This window comes from Anomaloglossus baeobatrachus, chromosome 5 (genome assembly GCF_048569485.1).
Source record: "Anomaloglossus baeobatrachus isolate aAnoBae1 chromosome 5, aAnoBae1.hap1, whole genome shotgun sequence".
NCBI classification, from domain to species: Eukaryota; Metazoa; Chordata; class Amphibia; order Anura; family Aromobatidae; genus Anomaloglossus; species Anomaloglossus baeobatrachus.
Window position 1 is genome coordinate 76,760,803 of NC_134357.1, and position 15,386 is coordinate 76,776,188.

General features: G+C 44.1%; 1 protein-coding gene across 1 annotated transcript in view; it reads right to left on the reverse strand.

Moving 5' to 3' along the window:
* Positions 1–3,030: 3,030 nt before the first annotated feature.
* Positions 3,031–15,386, reverse strand: part of ARL3 (ARF like GTPase 3) — an 89,800-nt gene continuing 77,444 nt past the window's right edge. The window contains exon 6 of the mRNA XM_075348604.1: positions 3,031–4,176. Coding sequence (XP_075204719.1) covers positions 4,129–4,176 — 48 coding nt within the window. The 3' untranslated portion in view covers positions 3,031–4,128. The remainder of the gene's footprint in view (positions 4,177–15,386) is intronic.

Consider the following 15,386-nt stretch of genomic DNA (forward strand, 5'->3'; position numbering starts at 1 on the left):
ATGTGAACGGGTTTATGTAAATTTGCCATTATCCCAAGAGCTGGTCAAAACGCATTCATTTGCCAAAATACAATGGCCCAATTGATCTAAAACCTACTTAAAAGTACTAAAAATAGTACTAATGGAACTTGCACAACTCCTGGAATTGGTGACATCAGACCCATCTGCACTTATCTTTGACCATGTTTCCATATGAAAAAGTGTGGCATCCTCTCTATTACACGTTTCATGTTCTGTGATAGCATTTGTACATTATTCAACATTTAATTAACTTCTAGAACTGCAAAAACTTTGGTCATATGTAGAAAATGTTATAAGGAATGCCTGAAGGAATGTGTTATGCCGGGCCAATCATTCCTGCATTTAGAGATGCTGCTCCATAATTAGCGGGATAGAAAACTAGAAGAAGGTATTGAGCTTGTATTCTAACCTAATTAATAGTTTACATACATGATACAGGCATGATGGACATTTGACTTGCCATGCGTTGGTCATCAGAAATGAGAGCCGCTATACAACCCCATTAATCATCCGAGTCTTGTAACCATTAGAGTTAAGCCCAATATCCCGTGTCTCCGTCATACTGATGAGATCTAGGTTGCTTTTCTATATAGATCTTACTTTGAAGAATTGTCTAAAGGGATCTACAATTAAAAGAGATTAGTGATGGGCGAATAGTAACTATTCGTATCCAGATTATTCGTAATAAATCCCAAAATACTATTCCAGTATTCATCACAAATAACGAACCTAATGCAAATCAATGGGGAACCTGAGCATTTTTCTGGGAAATCTTCATGGAAAATGCTTGGGTTTCCCAATGACTTAGACTAGGTTCGTTAATTGTAACAAACACCGGAATAGTACTTTGGGATTTGTTACAAATAATCCGAACATGAATAGTTACTATTCGCTAATCACTACAAGTGATGCAATTTTGCCCTGATGAAATATCCATTAAAGAGGTTGTCCCCTATTTTTACATTGATGGCCTATCCTTAGGATAGGTCATCAATGTCTGATCGGCCGGGATCAGACAACCCCGCCCCCCCGCCAATCAGCTGTTCTCTGTCCCGGCGGCAGCAGCAGGCAGCTGGAAATGCTCCGGTACTGCACATCCACTTCCCATTCAGATCAATATGAGGCGGGTGTGCAGTACCCAGCCAATATCAGAAGACGGAGCAGCTCCAGAACCGAGCATTTCCAGCTACCTGCTGCTGCAGCCGAGACCGAGAGCAGCTGATCTGAAGCGTGTGGAGTGTTGGACCTCAGCCTATCAGACATTGATGACCTATCCTAAAGACAGGCCTTCAATGTAAAAGTAGTGGACAACTCCTTTAACTAAATCACACATTATATAGGTTTCAAATAAACAGGAGACAGATGGGAGAAAGTCTAGCTGTAGTATCAGACTACACAGCTTATTTGTAGTCTGTTACCATGGAAACATAGGCCTCCTTTGTAGCACTAAAATTTTATTTAAGACTTTTGCAGAGTTGCTTCATTTTAAATGCAGTGGAACAATTGAAAATTTATTGCAACAGTATTTTAAAGCTGTCCATGTACAGGGACCTGAAATGATCAATTAGGTCAAAACTATATTTATTTCTGTACGAATATGGTGGCAAGTCCCCATACTTGAAAATTCAGGATAATATTTTGTGAAACAAAAACGTAGTGTTCAAACTTCTGCACTGAAATTCTGTCAGACAGCACCATAGACTCCAGCATCTTGGCCTTAGAAATCTGACTGGTCCTTTTAACTTACACCAATTTAATTCTGTCAAATATTTAGGGTTTTTTGAGGCTTAACTCATTTATACATACTGTAAAAACGGCATAATCTAAAAAACAAAAACACTAAGTATTTTTTTTTTGTAGACTTTGGTGGAGTTTTTGTGTTAAATGTAAAATCAGTCTAAAAGCTAAAAAGCAAAATACAGCTTAAAAAGGGTCCTGTCACCAGGTTTTCCTAATATAAACTAAAGCCACCACCTTTAACGCAGGTCAACAACGTGTAAATAAGCCCCCAACTGCTTCTGCATATCCCCAAAAAATATTTTGCGTAATTCCCCCATACGTTGTGATACGGTCTGATGGGAGCTGCTGGTTTTGCTTGGCACCTTCATTACTTCATGTGGCTGCACATAGAGGGGACAATCTTGCTCCTGCATAGGGGTGCCTTGGAAAAAGCAGAGGAAAATCCTGTAAGGTGCAAGTGCCTGGAGACACAGAGCCTCGATGACCCAGAAGTAAAGCTGATGAATGGCCATTACAGTACTTTGCTCTGCCCTCAGCAGGGAAGAGCACAGCACACTTGTACAAGTCTGTGTCTCAACTGCGCAGGAAAAAGATTGGTGGCTCCGTGTGTATGAGATAAAACGCGTCATCCACATCAAAAAAAGCAGAACGACAGTATTGTGGGGAAAGAAGAGGTGCAAAGCGACACCCATGGGACCATGTGAGAGGGATATACAAAGTATTTAAGCAAGGGTTGAGGACTGCGGTAACAGGCGAAAAGGGAACCGGTCAGCAGATTTGGGGCCTATAAGCTGCGGCCACCACCAGTAGCATCTTATATACAGCATTCTAAAATGCTGTATATAAAGAGTCCAGGCCGCTGTGTAGAACGTAAAAATCACTTTATAATACTTACCTAAATGGTCGCTGTGGTGGAGTTGGGTCATATGGGCATCTCTGTTCTCGAGTGCCGAGAGTCTCTTTCGACCATCTTCGTCCTCCTTCTGAAGCCTGTGTGCATGACGCGTCCTACCTTATACACACTCGCCGGTCCCGTGCAGGCGTGCTACAATACTTTGCTCTGCCCTGCTCAGGGCAGATCAAAGTGTGCCTGCGTAGGACCTCAATGCCGGCGAGTGTGGATGACGAAGAACACGTCATGCACCCCAGCTTCAGAAGAAGTACAACAAAGATGGCTGAAAGAGGAGATGCCGGCACTGGAGACGCCCATATCACCCAACTCCACCGCAGTGACCGTTTAGGTAAGTATTATAAAGTGATTTTTATGTTCTCACAGCGGCCTGGGCTCTTATATACAGCATGTTAGCATACTGTATATAAGAACCCATTGGTGGTGGCCGCAGCTTATAGGCCCCAAATCTGCTGACAGGTTCCCTTTAAAGGTGGTGGCTTTAGTTTATATTGGGAAGACCTACTGCTCAAAAATAGAACGATGTAGCACTCGTTTTATTGCTGATGATGATACAAAAATGTGTAATTTATTCAAATGAGTTTCCAATCAAGAAGGTGATATCATATACCCACGGTTTTGTAGCGCTATAAAAAATGGCTACCATGGTTAAATTTCGTGCCAAGACTCATGTCAACAATTTACTACCCGAAGACTGTTATACTGTTTCTATTTCGGTTTTTGTCAATTATGATCAGTACAGCTTGTCATAATTGCGGTCTATTGGCAGCTTCCAATTTCCGAGAATGGAAAAATTTGCAAATTCATAAAAACTAATGAGCAGGTAATCGGAGTCTTTCATTATTGGAACGGAACAAAATGTCGACTGAGCAGATATCCAAGTGGTCGCTACTTGCTCCAAGTCTACTCCAATCACAAGTATTGCTTCTCAACCAGTGGAAAGCATGGAGATAAGGAGAGAGCAGAAAACTCCTGATCAACGCTCTTTGGGATTACAGTTACTAAAATGTCTCTTTTTGGGGAAGCGAATTTAAAAAGCTGTTGGTGGCAGATCTAAGAAACAGAACTTACATTTCCATCCTGTCCCTTGCACTCCAGCGGTGTATAGAGAAGAGACACCACCTGGCCATTCATACAGAGCAGCTACTATTTAAAAGCATTCCTACATCACCTACTGACGCCAATGTATGGTACAATAGGCATTTAACAAAGACTCTTTTCAACACATACTGTAGATCCTCAGTTACACTGGAGTCTAAAGATACATGACTTTCATTGAAAAGATTAAATACACGGCAGGTAGGCTAAAACAGTGTAGACATGCTTTGTTTGAAATGATCTACTTCTGACCAGCATATAATGTTTATTTCTGTTTAATCGAAAATTGGTGCAAAAAGACGAGTTAGTTTTGACCTCCGAGTGCTTCGCAGGTGAATAGAAAGTTGGTTTACAGTTCATTATTTCTTCTTTGCATTAACATTTTTGCAGACCCAGTTCATTCCATCCTACAAAAGAAAAAAGATAAATTTGTAAAATACAAGAACAATGCCACTTGGCACGTATATTTTTTTATTTTTTTTTATAAAGGTTTCAACATTATATATAGACATAGCTAGATTCTGATGAACCCCGAGAACTTTTCCAAAGCTACAGATATGTCAATGTGTGGTTACTTTACACACAGAATTGGGTAAATTAAAATTTACTTTCTCTCACTTGGGGGTTCATATTCCACTGTTAGCGAGAGATGAGCGAACCCAAGATTTGGTGTTTGCACCAAACACAGACTTTACAAAAAAAAACCCCAAAACAAACAGTTTGGTTACGGAGTTTGGGTGCTTTATGTATGCAGACCACTAGCGTTCGGGTACGCTCGGTCCTCAGCCCAGTGCGAGCCGCTTGCAGTATTTGGATGGTTCACACTGGGGGTAACAACAGCAAGATCAGATATAGTGTGTAACAAACAAAAAAATAAAAATAGAAATACCCCGCCCACCCTTCCCCAGAAGTGATCTGATTATGGCTGGCTGCATGTGGGCAGAGACCCGAACTGCCCAATTACTGACTTCCATTGGGGTTCAGGACAAGTCCAGGTTCTAAACCGAACTTTATCTAAAGTCAGACTGAACCTGCCGAACCGAATTTCCACGGGTCCGCTCATCTCTACTCTTAACCCAAACAAATAAATCTTGAACCACAATTGCTTTTAAAAGTCATTCTGAAGGACATTTCAATTAAGACGATCCTCATTTCTGCTATATTGGGTAAGAAGAGTCATTGTTGCCCAGGGCTGGCTGTGAATTAGGCCCCAGTGTAATCTGCGAATATTGCGGAATATCGGCTTTTACGTTTATTAGTATTGCAACCAAAACTAATATTTGTCAATTTTACAGTTCCACAATATATATTTCTGCCATTTAAGGTCCCCATACACAGAAGACTAATGTGAATCCAGAGATATCGATGGGTTTGTCCAATGAACTAATGTGTATGGGGCACCGGCAGACTGATTGTTGGGGGGAGATATCATATGACCTAGAAGAATCTGCTGAGATGGCTGTTGGCTAAAGCTGGTGTCACACTAAACGACAGCGACAACGACGTCGCTGTTACGTCACCATTTTCGGTGACGTAACAGCGACCTTGTAAGTCGCTGTTATGATCGCTGCTTAGCTGTCAAACACAGCAGAAGCAGCGATCATAAGGTCGCTACATGTTCAGAGAGCAGGGAGCCGCGCTTAGCGCTGGCTCCTTGCTCTCCTGCAGCACACATCGGGTTAATTAACCCGATGTGTGCTGCAGCTACATGTCACAGTTCAGAGAGCAGGGAGCCGCGCTTAGCGCTGGCTCCTTGCTCTCCTGCAGCACACATCGGGTTAATTAACCCGATGTGTGCTGCAGCCACATGTCACAGTGCAGGAGCCGGCGCTGGCAGCAAGAGCGGAGGCTGGTAACCAGCATAAACATCGGGTAACCAGGGAAAGGTCTTCCCTTGGTTATCCGATGTTTACGCTGGTTACAGCTTACCGCAGCTGCCAGTGCCGGCTCCTGATCGCTTCATTTCGTCGCTCTCTCGCTGTCACACACAGCGATGTGTGTGTCACAGCGGGAGAGTGACGACCAAAAAATGAAGCTGGACATTCAGCAACGACCGGCGACCTCACAGCAGGGGCCAGGTCGTTGCTGGATGTCACACACAGCGACAGCGACGGGACGTCGCTGCAACGTCACAGAAAATGGTGACGTAGCAGCGACGTCGTTGTCGTCGTCGTTATGTGTGACACCAGCTTTAAGCATTATTCACCCAACTTATCTAATGTTTATGGCCAGCCTTAGACTGGTCATTAATCACTATAATGACCCTGAAACAATTGAATCATAATGTTAATTTGGTCAGGGTCAGCATGCCTCTACATTGGAAACTAGGATGTGAAGCCAATATTCATTTCCCCAACCTAAAGTGGATTTCTAAAGCAGACAAAGCAAGCTATCTTAAGGAGGAGGCAAAGCGACAACCGTGTGCCTGTATCAATAATGCCCACGATGACCAGAGGAGGGCTGCCGGCTCTTCATTTTACAGATCTCCGTGGGTCTTTAGAATGAGACTCCCACTGAGCAGGTATTGGTGACTTTTAATACATAGGTCCCATAAAAAAAATCTATATATAAAGCTGTAAGAGAATATATATGAACATACTAAAAATTGTATCATGTTCATTACTAAATTACTTCTATCCCAGCCTATGTTGGGCCTTGAGGACCTTAACACCTTTTTCTTTTTATTTCCTTATTGCAGGTACATGAATGCTTGTTTTTGGGCAGGATGAGCTATATACTGTATATATACATATACATACATACATACACATACACACACACACACATTTACACAGTGTGTACACCCATATCCTGTCCACAGCTATAGGCATAGAAGTGGTGTCTAGGTATAGTAAAGTAGCCATGCGCTACGCAATGAAACCATCTATAGCGCCACCTGGTGGAAAACAACGGAGTTAGCATCTTTATCTCGAAAACGGAACGAGATAGAGAAAAAAAGTCAGTTATAAAATTGTAGGGCATCATCAATTCAATACGAATCAACACCTTGCATACAGAAATGCTATGATATGAAACCCATGACCCCCCCCCCCAAAACATTGAATGCTGGTTACGCATATGGTGCTCATTTAACTTTGATGCTCAAAGTGGCCACCGTCAGCTGCAATGCACATCTGGACTCTGGACAGCATACTGTATCTTGCTGCACGTTGTGCAATATGGTAGGTGACATGTTTGCACAAGCATCTGTGATATGTCGTCGTAGGTCCTGTAATGTTGGTGGAGGGGTCGCATACATCTGTTTGATGTGACCTCACAGAAAGAAGTCCAATGGGGTCAGGTCAGGTGATCGTGGAGGCCACTCCATGCAGCCACCATACCTAATGACTTGTAGGAAGGTTTCCATGAGGTATCTCTTCACGTCCGCAGCCTTGTGAGATTTACACGTTCTAACCATAGCATTTCTGTATGCAAGGTGTCAATTCGTATTGAATTGATGATGCCCTGCAACTTCGTAATTCACTTTTTTCTCTCGTTCCGTTTTAGAGATAAAAATGCTAACTCCGTTGTTTTCCAACAGGTGGCGCTATAGATGGTTTCATTGCGTAGCGCATGGCTACTTTACTATACCTAGACACCACTTCTATGCCTATAGCTGCCGCCGTTCTCAAGTTAATGGCGGTGTTGTTAACATTTTTCTCATCATAGGACAGGTCTAGTAGTCAAATCCACACTGTAAGACCAGGGGTGGGGAACTGTATGCGGGCCGCAATTACCTTGTCTGTGGCCCCCGAGTAGATTCCCAGGGACCGCAGTGCTCAGGTGGCAGCCGTGTCTTGCTGGCTACCGGCCCTTTAAACTCAGCATGCAGCGTTTAATGTTGAACTCTGCAATGCTTACACTGGAGGATTATGTTCTCACGCTGGCCAGTGCCAGCGTGAGGACCTACTTTGTGGGCAGGATAGGAGTCTAATATGCTCCTTTTCCACAAAAGCGGAGCCGCTGCCCCAGTGCCACAAGGTCTGTCTGTGCCCCCCATCTCCCCCAAGACTGTGTCTACCCCCCCAGCGTTCGCAGGGCTGTCTGTACCCCCCCCCCCAAGACTGTCTGTACCCCTCAGTGCCCACAAAGCTGTCTGTGGCCCCCAAGGCTGTCTGTGCCTCACAGAGTCACCAGTGCTGTCTGCGACCCCCTTAGTGATGTATATACCCCCCAAGTGATGTCTATGACACCCAGTTTCCCCAGTGATTTATATGTCCATAATGTCTCCTGTGTTGTATATGCCTCCTTCCCTTCCTGTTAGATGTATAGATGCCCCCGACCCCTCCTGTGAGATGTCTAGATGTCCCCGACCCCTCCTGTGAGATGTCTAGATGCCCCCGGCCCCTCCTGTGAGATGTCTAGATGCCCCGGCCCCTCCTGTAAGATGTCTAGATGCCCCCGGCCCCTCCTGTGAGATGTATAGATGCCTCCGACCCCTCTTATTAAATGTACAGATGCCCCGGCCCCTCCTGTGAGATGTATAGATGCCTCCGACTCCTCTTGTTAAATGTATAGATGCCCCCGGCCCCTCTTGTTAGATGTATAGATGCCCCCAGCCCCTCCTGTCTTGTACTGATGCCCCAGCGTCTCCTGTGATTTATAAGCCTCCAGTGTCTCCTGTGATGTATATGTCCCTAGCGTCTCCCAGGTGATGTATATACAGCAGTCGCAGCCGAAACAAACCTGGGAAAACAGTTGGGAGAAGCAACAAGATCAATGGGAACCAGCTCCAGCCACAGTAACAGGGAGTTAATTGCTTGACCAAACATAGCAGGGTCATTTTCAAGTTGATAATTTTGTGCGGCCCCCGAATGATGGTAGAAATTTACAAATGTAACCAAGGTAACCAGATATTCCCAATATAAACAATTTTTTATTACATTAAAAATTCCACACCACAGTGTAAACCAAACATGTGATCAATAAGTCATGTACATATAATACATTACAAATGACAATTAGATGTAAAAGGTAGACATGGTTCACGATCAACTTAGAGCATAGGACTTAACTTAGGCTGTAAATATAGTATTAGTTCAGCACCAAAGATTTGGAGCATGTCAGTCCATAAGGTCCAAGCACATGTATGCTGTCGCTCTTTCAGAAGTCCTTTTATTATAGGTGAACCATCCACTTTCATGTCATGCAAACATTCCACCTCAGTAACTCCACCTCGACGCGTTTCCCCACACGGAGAGTGTGGTTCATCAGGAGGCTATGAGGTTAAATACATTTAATCAGCATAGAGATACATAAAGGTGCACAGTTTGAAAACATTATCACAATGGCATGAACAGATAAGAAGCCAATGATGCATTAGTACTTGCCCAGAATGATATGGAGATTAGGTGTGCAGGTCCATGGCGTCAGATAAGCAGGATCAGCAGTGGTACAGGTAATACTGTGCAGATGACCACCACAGTCCAAGTGATCGCCATGGAGCTGCACCACCATATGTGGTATATATATACCATACATTATCTAATACACCTGAGGGCACAACAGGGCGGATGCTAACGGAATATCCGGTGCACGCCCCCGATATGACGCGCGCTTCATGCACGCGCCATACGGGGGCCCAAAAGGATCAGTAAACCCGCCGTCCAGCTAGGCTGATACGTCCTGGGATCCGGCCGCGCATGCCCAGTATCGCGCGTACACTGCGCCCGCGCCGGACGGATACCCGCTCGGGTCAGAACCCCTGGAAGGGAAAACAGGAACTACCGCGCATGCGCGCGGTCTCCATAGAAGCAATACTAGCGTCCCTGGAGAGCCGTATCTCATGCTCCAATAGAAAGACCATAGGCACGCATGCGCAATGCCATAGAATTAGAACTTAGAAAAATTTCACAGCCGCTGATGAGGATCACTCAGGCAGCGGTGTATGGTTATATTATTGAGCACCGCATCCATAAAAGCTACCACCACAGGCCCTAAGGTATAGGAAAGATAATATAGATACTAAACTTAGTTAGATTAAGTATGATATCATATGGTAAGAAAATACATATGTGGCTAATACCGCTTACATAGATGAACCTTGCATATTCTCCACAGCAATTCTTAGGGCAAACACATACAAAGATAATAATAATAATATCCAACAATATAGATAAAACCCCTTACAAAATAAGTGAGCATTCTTCCAGAATAAGGCATAATAGGACTTTTAAAACAGTATACACCCTGTCCATACTACGTGGGGAGGAAGCAACTAAATACAAGCTGCTCATTAAGCCCCCCTGGTGTAAGGGAGCCCAACTTGAATATCCACGCTGACTCCTTCTGTAGAAGAAGCCTATCAAAGTCTCCACCCCTAGGGTTAGGTTTTACCTCTGGGCAAGTACTAATGCATCATTGGCTTCTTATCTGTTCATGCCATTGTGATAATGTTTTCAAACTGTGCACCTTTATGTATCTCTATGCTGATTAAATGTATTTAACCTCATAGCCTCCTGATGAACCACACTCTCCGTGTGGGGAAACGCGTCGAGGTGGAGTTACTGAGGTGGAATGTTTGCATGACATGAAAGTGGATGGTTCACCTATAATAAAAGGACTTCTGAAAGAGCGACAGCATACATGTGCTTGGACCTTATGGACTGACATGCTCCAAATCTTTGGTGCTGAACTTATACTATATTTACAGCCTAAGTTAAGTCCTATGCTCTAAGTTGATCGTGAACCATGTCTACCTTTTACATCTAATTGTCATTTGTAATGTATTATATGTACATGACTTATTGATCACATGTTTGGTTTACACTGTGGTGTGGAATTTTTAATGTAATAAAAAATTGTTTATATTGGGAATATCTGGTTACCTTGGTAAAATTATAATATTCCCGGGACTTTTTGATCCAAATTTTTTATGCTAGAAATTTACAAATGGCCTTCGGCAGAAAAGGTTCCCCACCCCTGCTGTAGACTCAGGGGGCTTTGCGGATGCCTAGGAAATGTGTTTTAAGGGACAATTACAGTGTAACAGGAGTTTGCTCCCACTATGAAACTGCTTAGATGGCGCAGCCACGATTAACTGTGGCATCTAAAGGGATTAAACAACCAGGATTGGTGTTATTTCTGATCCCTGTTCATAGTTTGAGCTATAAAGTTACATTTGACACTGCTGTGAATGGTGACAGTACAGTTTCTGAGCCTGCAGTATCCACGCAAGGTGTGCAAAGGCAGTTAAAATCTGGATGGAAATTTACAACTGCTTCTCATAGATGTTATACATATTACTGTAAAGCACTGATACAGTGCAGTATAACAGGGGAAAAAAATAAGGAAAATTCTGCCTATGTCCACAGATTCTAGAACAAAGCCCATAAAATAGATGTGACATGTAGGAAATAAAAACAGTTGAAGCATAGTGAGTGCAGTCAGTACAGTACGGGGAACACCAAAGTCTACGGCTTCACATAAAACCTTGGGAATATCACACAGGGTTTATAAGGCATAACGGCAAAGCTAGGTGTATTACATTACTGGGTGATGGTCATGGTCACATAGGGTAAAAATTACCCTTTATCGCTGGCCAAAGATTATGTTAAATCAAAGTACTGAGTTTTTAAATGCTAATCTATACTGAACAATACTAGCTCAGCCACTATGGAGGCGGATGGATGTAGGAGGTGGCAGATGGTGCTTCAGTGAAGATGTTGCTGTGTTAATGTTAATGCTGGTTGCTTGTCCCATAAAGTGGATTTATAGGTTGGAACAGGTAACAGGCTTAAAGGAGAAGTAACATGATATCATTATACCAGGTGGGTTCAGCAGGGCTAAACAGAAGAAAATGGTATTATGAGGAGTAACATAATCACCTATAGAGGCAGGCGAATGAATCTACTGTGACATTAAAGACGTGCTGCAAAAATGAACACAGATTTTTAAAATCACATTCAGACAAGATCTTTAGATTCTTTTACTGAAAAAAGGCACAAATTATACTAAAGATTAGAGGTGATCGAGCGCCCCAAAAACTGGGACCGGCGGATCACTGCCAGATTTTAAAAAGAGTCCAATCTGCTCCGGAATTCAGTGCCCATATAAGTCAATGGGGACCAGAATCCTGAGATTAAAAGCGTTTGTGGAGGGGATAGGGGGGGTAGGAGGCTGTGTCATGGCGGCACACTCTTTCCGGATCATGATTTTCCCTTCTGGAGCCGACAATTCAATAATCACTACTTTGCCAGTCCACCGGCACGTGTAATTGGTTGCAGTTAGACACGCCCCCATCCTGAGTGGCAGTATGTCAGCTGACTGCAACCAATCACAGGCACCAGGACGGCAGGGAAAGCAGTGTATCCCTCGCAATTGTGACTCCGGCTTTTATTTACTTAAAAAAAATTGTGTAAAAAAAACCCCGACGTGCGGTCCCCCCTAATTTTCATCCCCAGCCATGAAAACGCCGGCTGGGGGCTGGTATTCTCAGCCTGCAGCCACCCGGTATTGCTGCATTTATTAGATGTAACAATCCCGGTGCGATACCGGCCCTTCCCGGTGGTCTGATGCGGTGCCAATCGGGGTAAATAGAGGTTAATAGCAGCGCAAAGCTGCTACTAAACCCTAGCTTTGTGATGGCACAGGTGTCTATGAGATACCTGCTACACACAAACCTGTAAGTGAATGTAAATAATCACACACAGAAAAATCCTTTATTTGAAGTAAAGTACAGAACGTGCACCCTCCTTCACCACTTTATTAAGCCCAAACACCCTGCAGCTCTGGCGTAATCCACATGAGGTCCCACGACGACACATCCAGCTCTGCTACAGGTCACAGCCAGCAGCCATAGAGAAGACTGCCCGCTCTGAGTGTAGCCTATTACTGAGCCGCGATAAGCGATGACTGCAGCAGAGACTGTCACAGGCTGGGGGTGCATCAGCCTGCAACCAATCACAGACGATAGGACAGCCGGTGGGCGGGGATAACACGGAAAGCTGTGTGTATGAGATGGACAGTAGAGAAAGGGAATGCGCGATCCGGAAGCAGTGTGCCGCCATGACACAGTCTCGGTAAGTATGAAACTCTCACTTATTTTTTCTTTTGTTTATTTTTACTTTAATTGCCGAACCCGGATCGTGCACTCAGAATCCCACGCCCGGGTCCGGCACCCAGAGAGCGTTGAAATCGCGCGCATCCGGACTTTTACAGTGCACTCAGCCCTACTAAAGATGCATTCAATTACCGTAACGTATTAATTACAAGGCATAAAGGGCCTTAAGGGGTGAGTTTCCCTTTATTCTTCAGGAATGCTTGCTTGGCTCACGACTTGCAGTGCGCTTCTGATAGACTGACCGTTCGGACCATCGTTTGATATAAACTGTTCGCTCTCCGCTGCTACAACTTTGCCTCTGCAGTATCTGAGGGGAGCAGCTCTTACAAGTTGCATTGGCTAGAGCTTGTAAGTGCTGTGCTCATTGCCTAGGAGACCACACACTGCTGAGAGGCTGCAGAGGTGACCGGTGGCCTAAGCAACAAACCATAAACAATAAAACTAAAAATTCCTTTATTCTTGAGAACAAAGAGGATAATGTTCCCTGCTCTGCTCCACTGACCCTGGCCCCACCACATGGCTAATTTGCATGTGAAGCAAATCACATGCAAATTAGCCATGTGGTAGCCTGGCTGTGAAGAGGTGCCTGGTCCAGGGCTTAATAAAACGAAGTAAGTACCCCGACCTTGGACCCCTTTTCACCAGGCCCCATCAGTAACGGCAGTAATGCCCTGATGGCCAGTGCTTGGGCCCACCGGAGGATCTTTTACGGTTTGTCAGGTGGGCCAGTTCGACCCTGCTTACATTCAGAATCCTAGTGCTAGTATAGCACTGGTTTTACTTTATATATGAAAACCCTGCTGGTTGGATCCCTTTAAATGGGTCATTTTTTTTCAAGTCGACAAAGTTGGTAGAAGGTTCACAATGTGAAATTGGATTCCCAAGAAACAGTTAAAAGGTGACATCACATTCTCTGCATTCACCATTAACCGGCATGATAATCAATAATATATCTATCCTACATGCATCTTCTCATCCTCCACCTCGCTGCGGTGAATAACGTGAGTGGAGTGAAATCTGCTGAAGTATCAGATGTGTCTCTGGAATGAAGTCATCCCATGCATCTGTAGCCTGATATCTATCTGCCCGTATCAGGAGCCATCACGCCAAACATGAGACGTGGCCCTTCATTAATTTTCAATGTGGGTTTATTGGCTGAACCAGAACAGCTGAGGCAGCTGAAAAACAAAGGAGATCTGCAGACTCCTACCCTTACTCCAGAATCAGCGATAGGGCTGCAACATCTATCTAAAGAGATCTATTAAATAATCCAGACTGCTCAAATAGCGTGAAATCTATGGAGTGGTGCACATTAGTGGGGAAAAAGAGAGTAATCAGCATTCATTCAAAAGGCACAGCATCTATAAAGGGAGGGCGAAGTGCGTGGCGAGGGCACGGTGCAAGAACGAGGCATGCACATCGGCATTTTAACAAAGCCTTACATAAAAATGTAGCGGAATGCACCACCAAGGATGGGGCCAGACCAGATCTCCCAACCTGCAGGGGATATGCACACCCATGAACCTCCACAGTGCTTTCTGATTAAGTATTTCCTGAACCAGATGACTAAAATGTTATAACCAAACCTATGAATTCAGGTCAAGACACAATCTATCCCACTGCAAGGACTGGGTCAGACCGGGGAGAAAAGTTTCAAAAAGATCTCTGAATAACAAGTAGATCTAAAACATGAGAAGTCTCCAGGATTTAATGTCAGTCTTAAAAGGAATGTGCCGTCAGAAAATGAAAATGTCAACTTTTTATATTTATTAACGATTATAAATACTGTATATGGGAAAAATATATTTCTAAAACTATATTTAAACACAAAAATGACAATATAAACCAGGCATATGGCCCGCATCCGACCAGCCAATGGGTTCGATATAGCAGTCGTCGCTCCCTACTTCCTATTTTAAAATGTATGTGCATCTTTCATATGCTAATACATTTGGGCACTGTGCCGCTGTGACTGGTGCAGAGGAGCTCCCATTATTCTGGGCCTCTGAGTGCAGCAGCGTGATCAGGTCAGTACTCTGTGACCTGATCACACTGCTGCTGGTGCCAAAGCACAGAGGCAGTGGAAACAGTGCAAGCAATAGTAAGCGCTCTATCAAGGAGCCAAATATTAAATGTCTTATTGTGGATGAGAGGGGAGGAGGCTAATGTTACTGTGAGGACACATAATGGAGGGACAATTGTGAAAGGAGGCACAGTTTTGCCTGCAGGGGTACTGTGTTCTTGCTACCTATGAGGGTACTGTTTGTGTTGCCTGTGGATGGTATGGTGTATGTGCTGCCTATGGGGGTACGGTGTGTTCTTTGGAGAGGGGGAGTATGGGGCAGTATTATGGAGAGAGGAAGTGAGGGGGGGGATATTATTTATTCAGGGGTACAGTATGTTAGATATTTTTAATTTATGGGGCAGTATAATGGTAATCTTATTTTTAAGGGCGCTCTGTTGGGAAGCGCTGCTGAAGGCAGAGAAGAGGGAATTCTGCAGAGACAAGCTATGGGCATAAATTCTCATAATAGCATCTGTACTACATGGAGACAA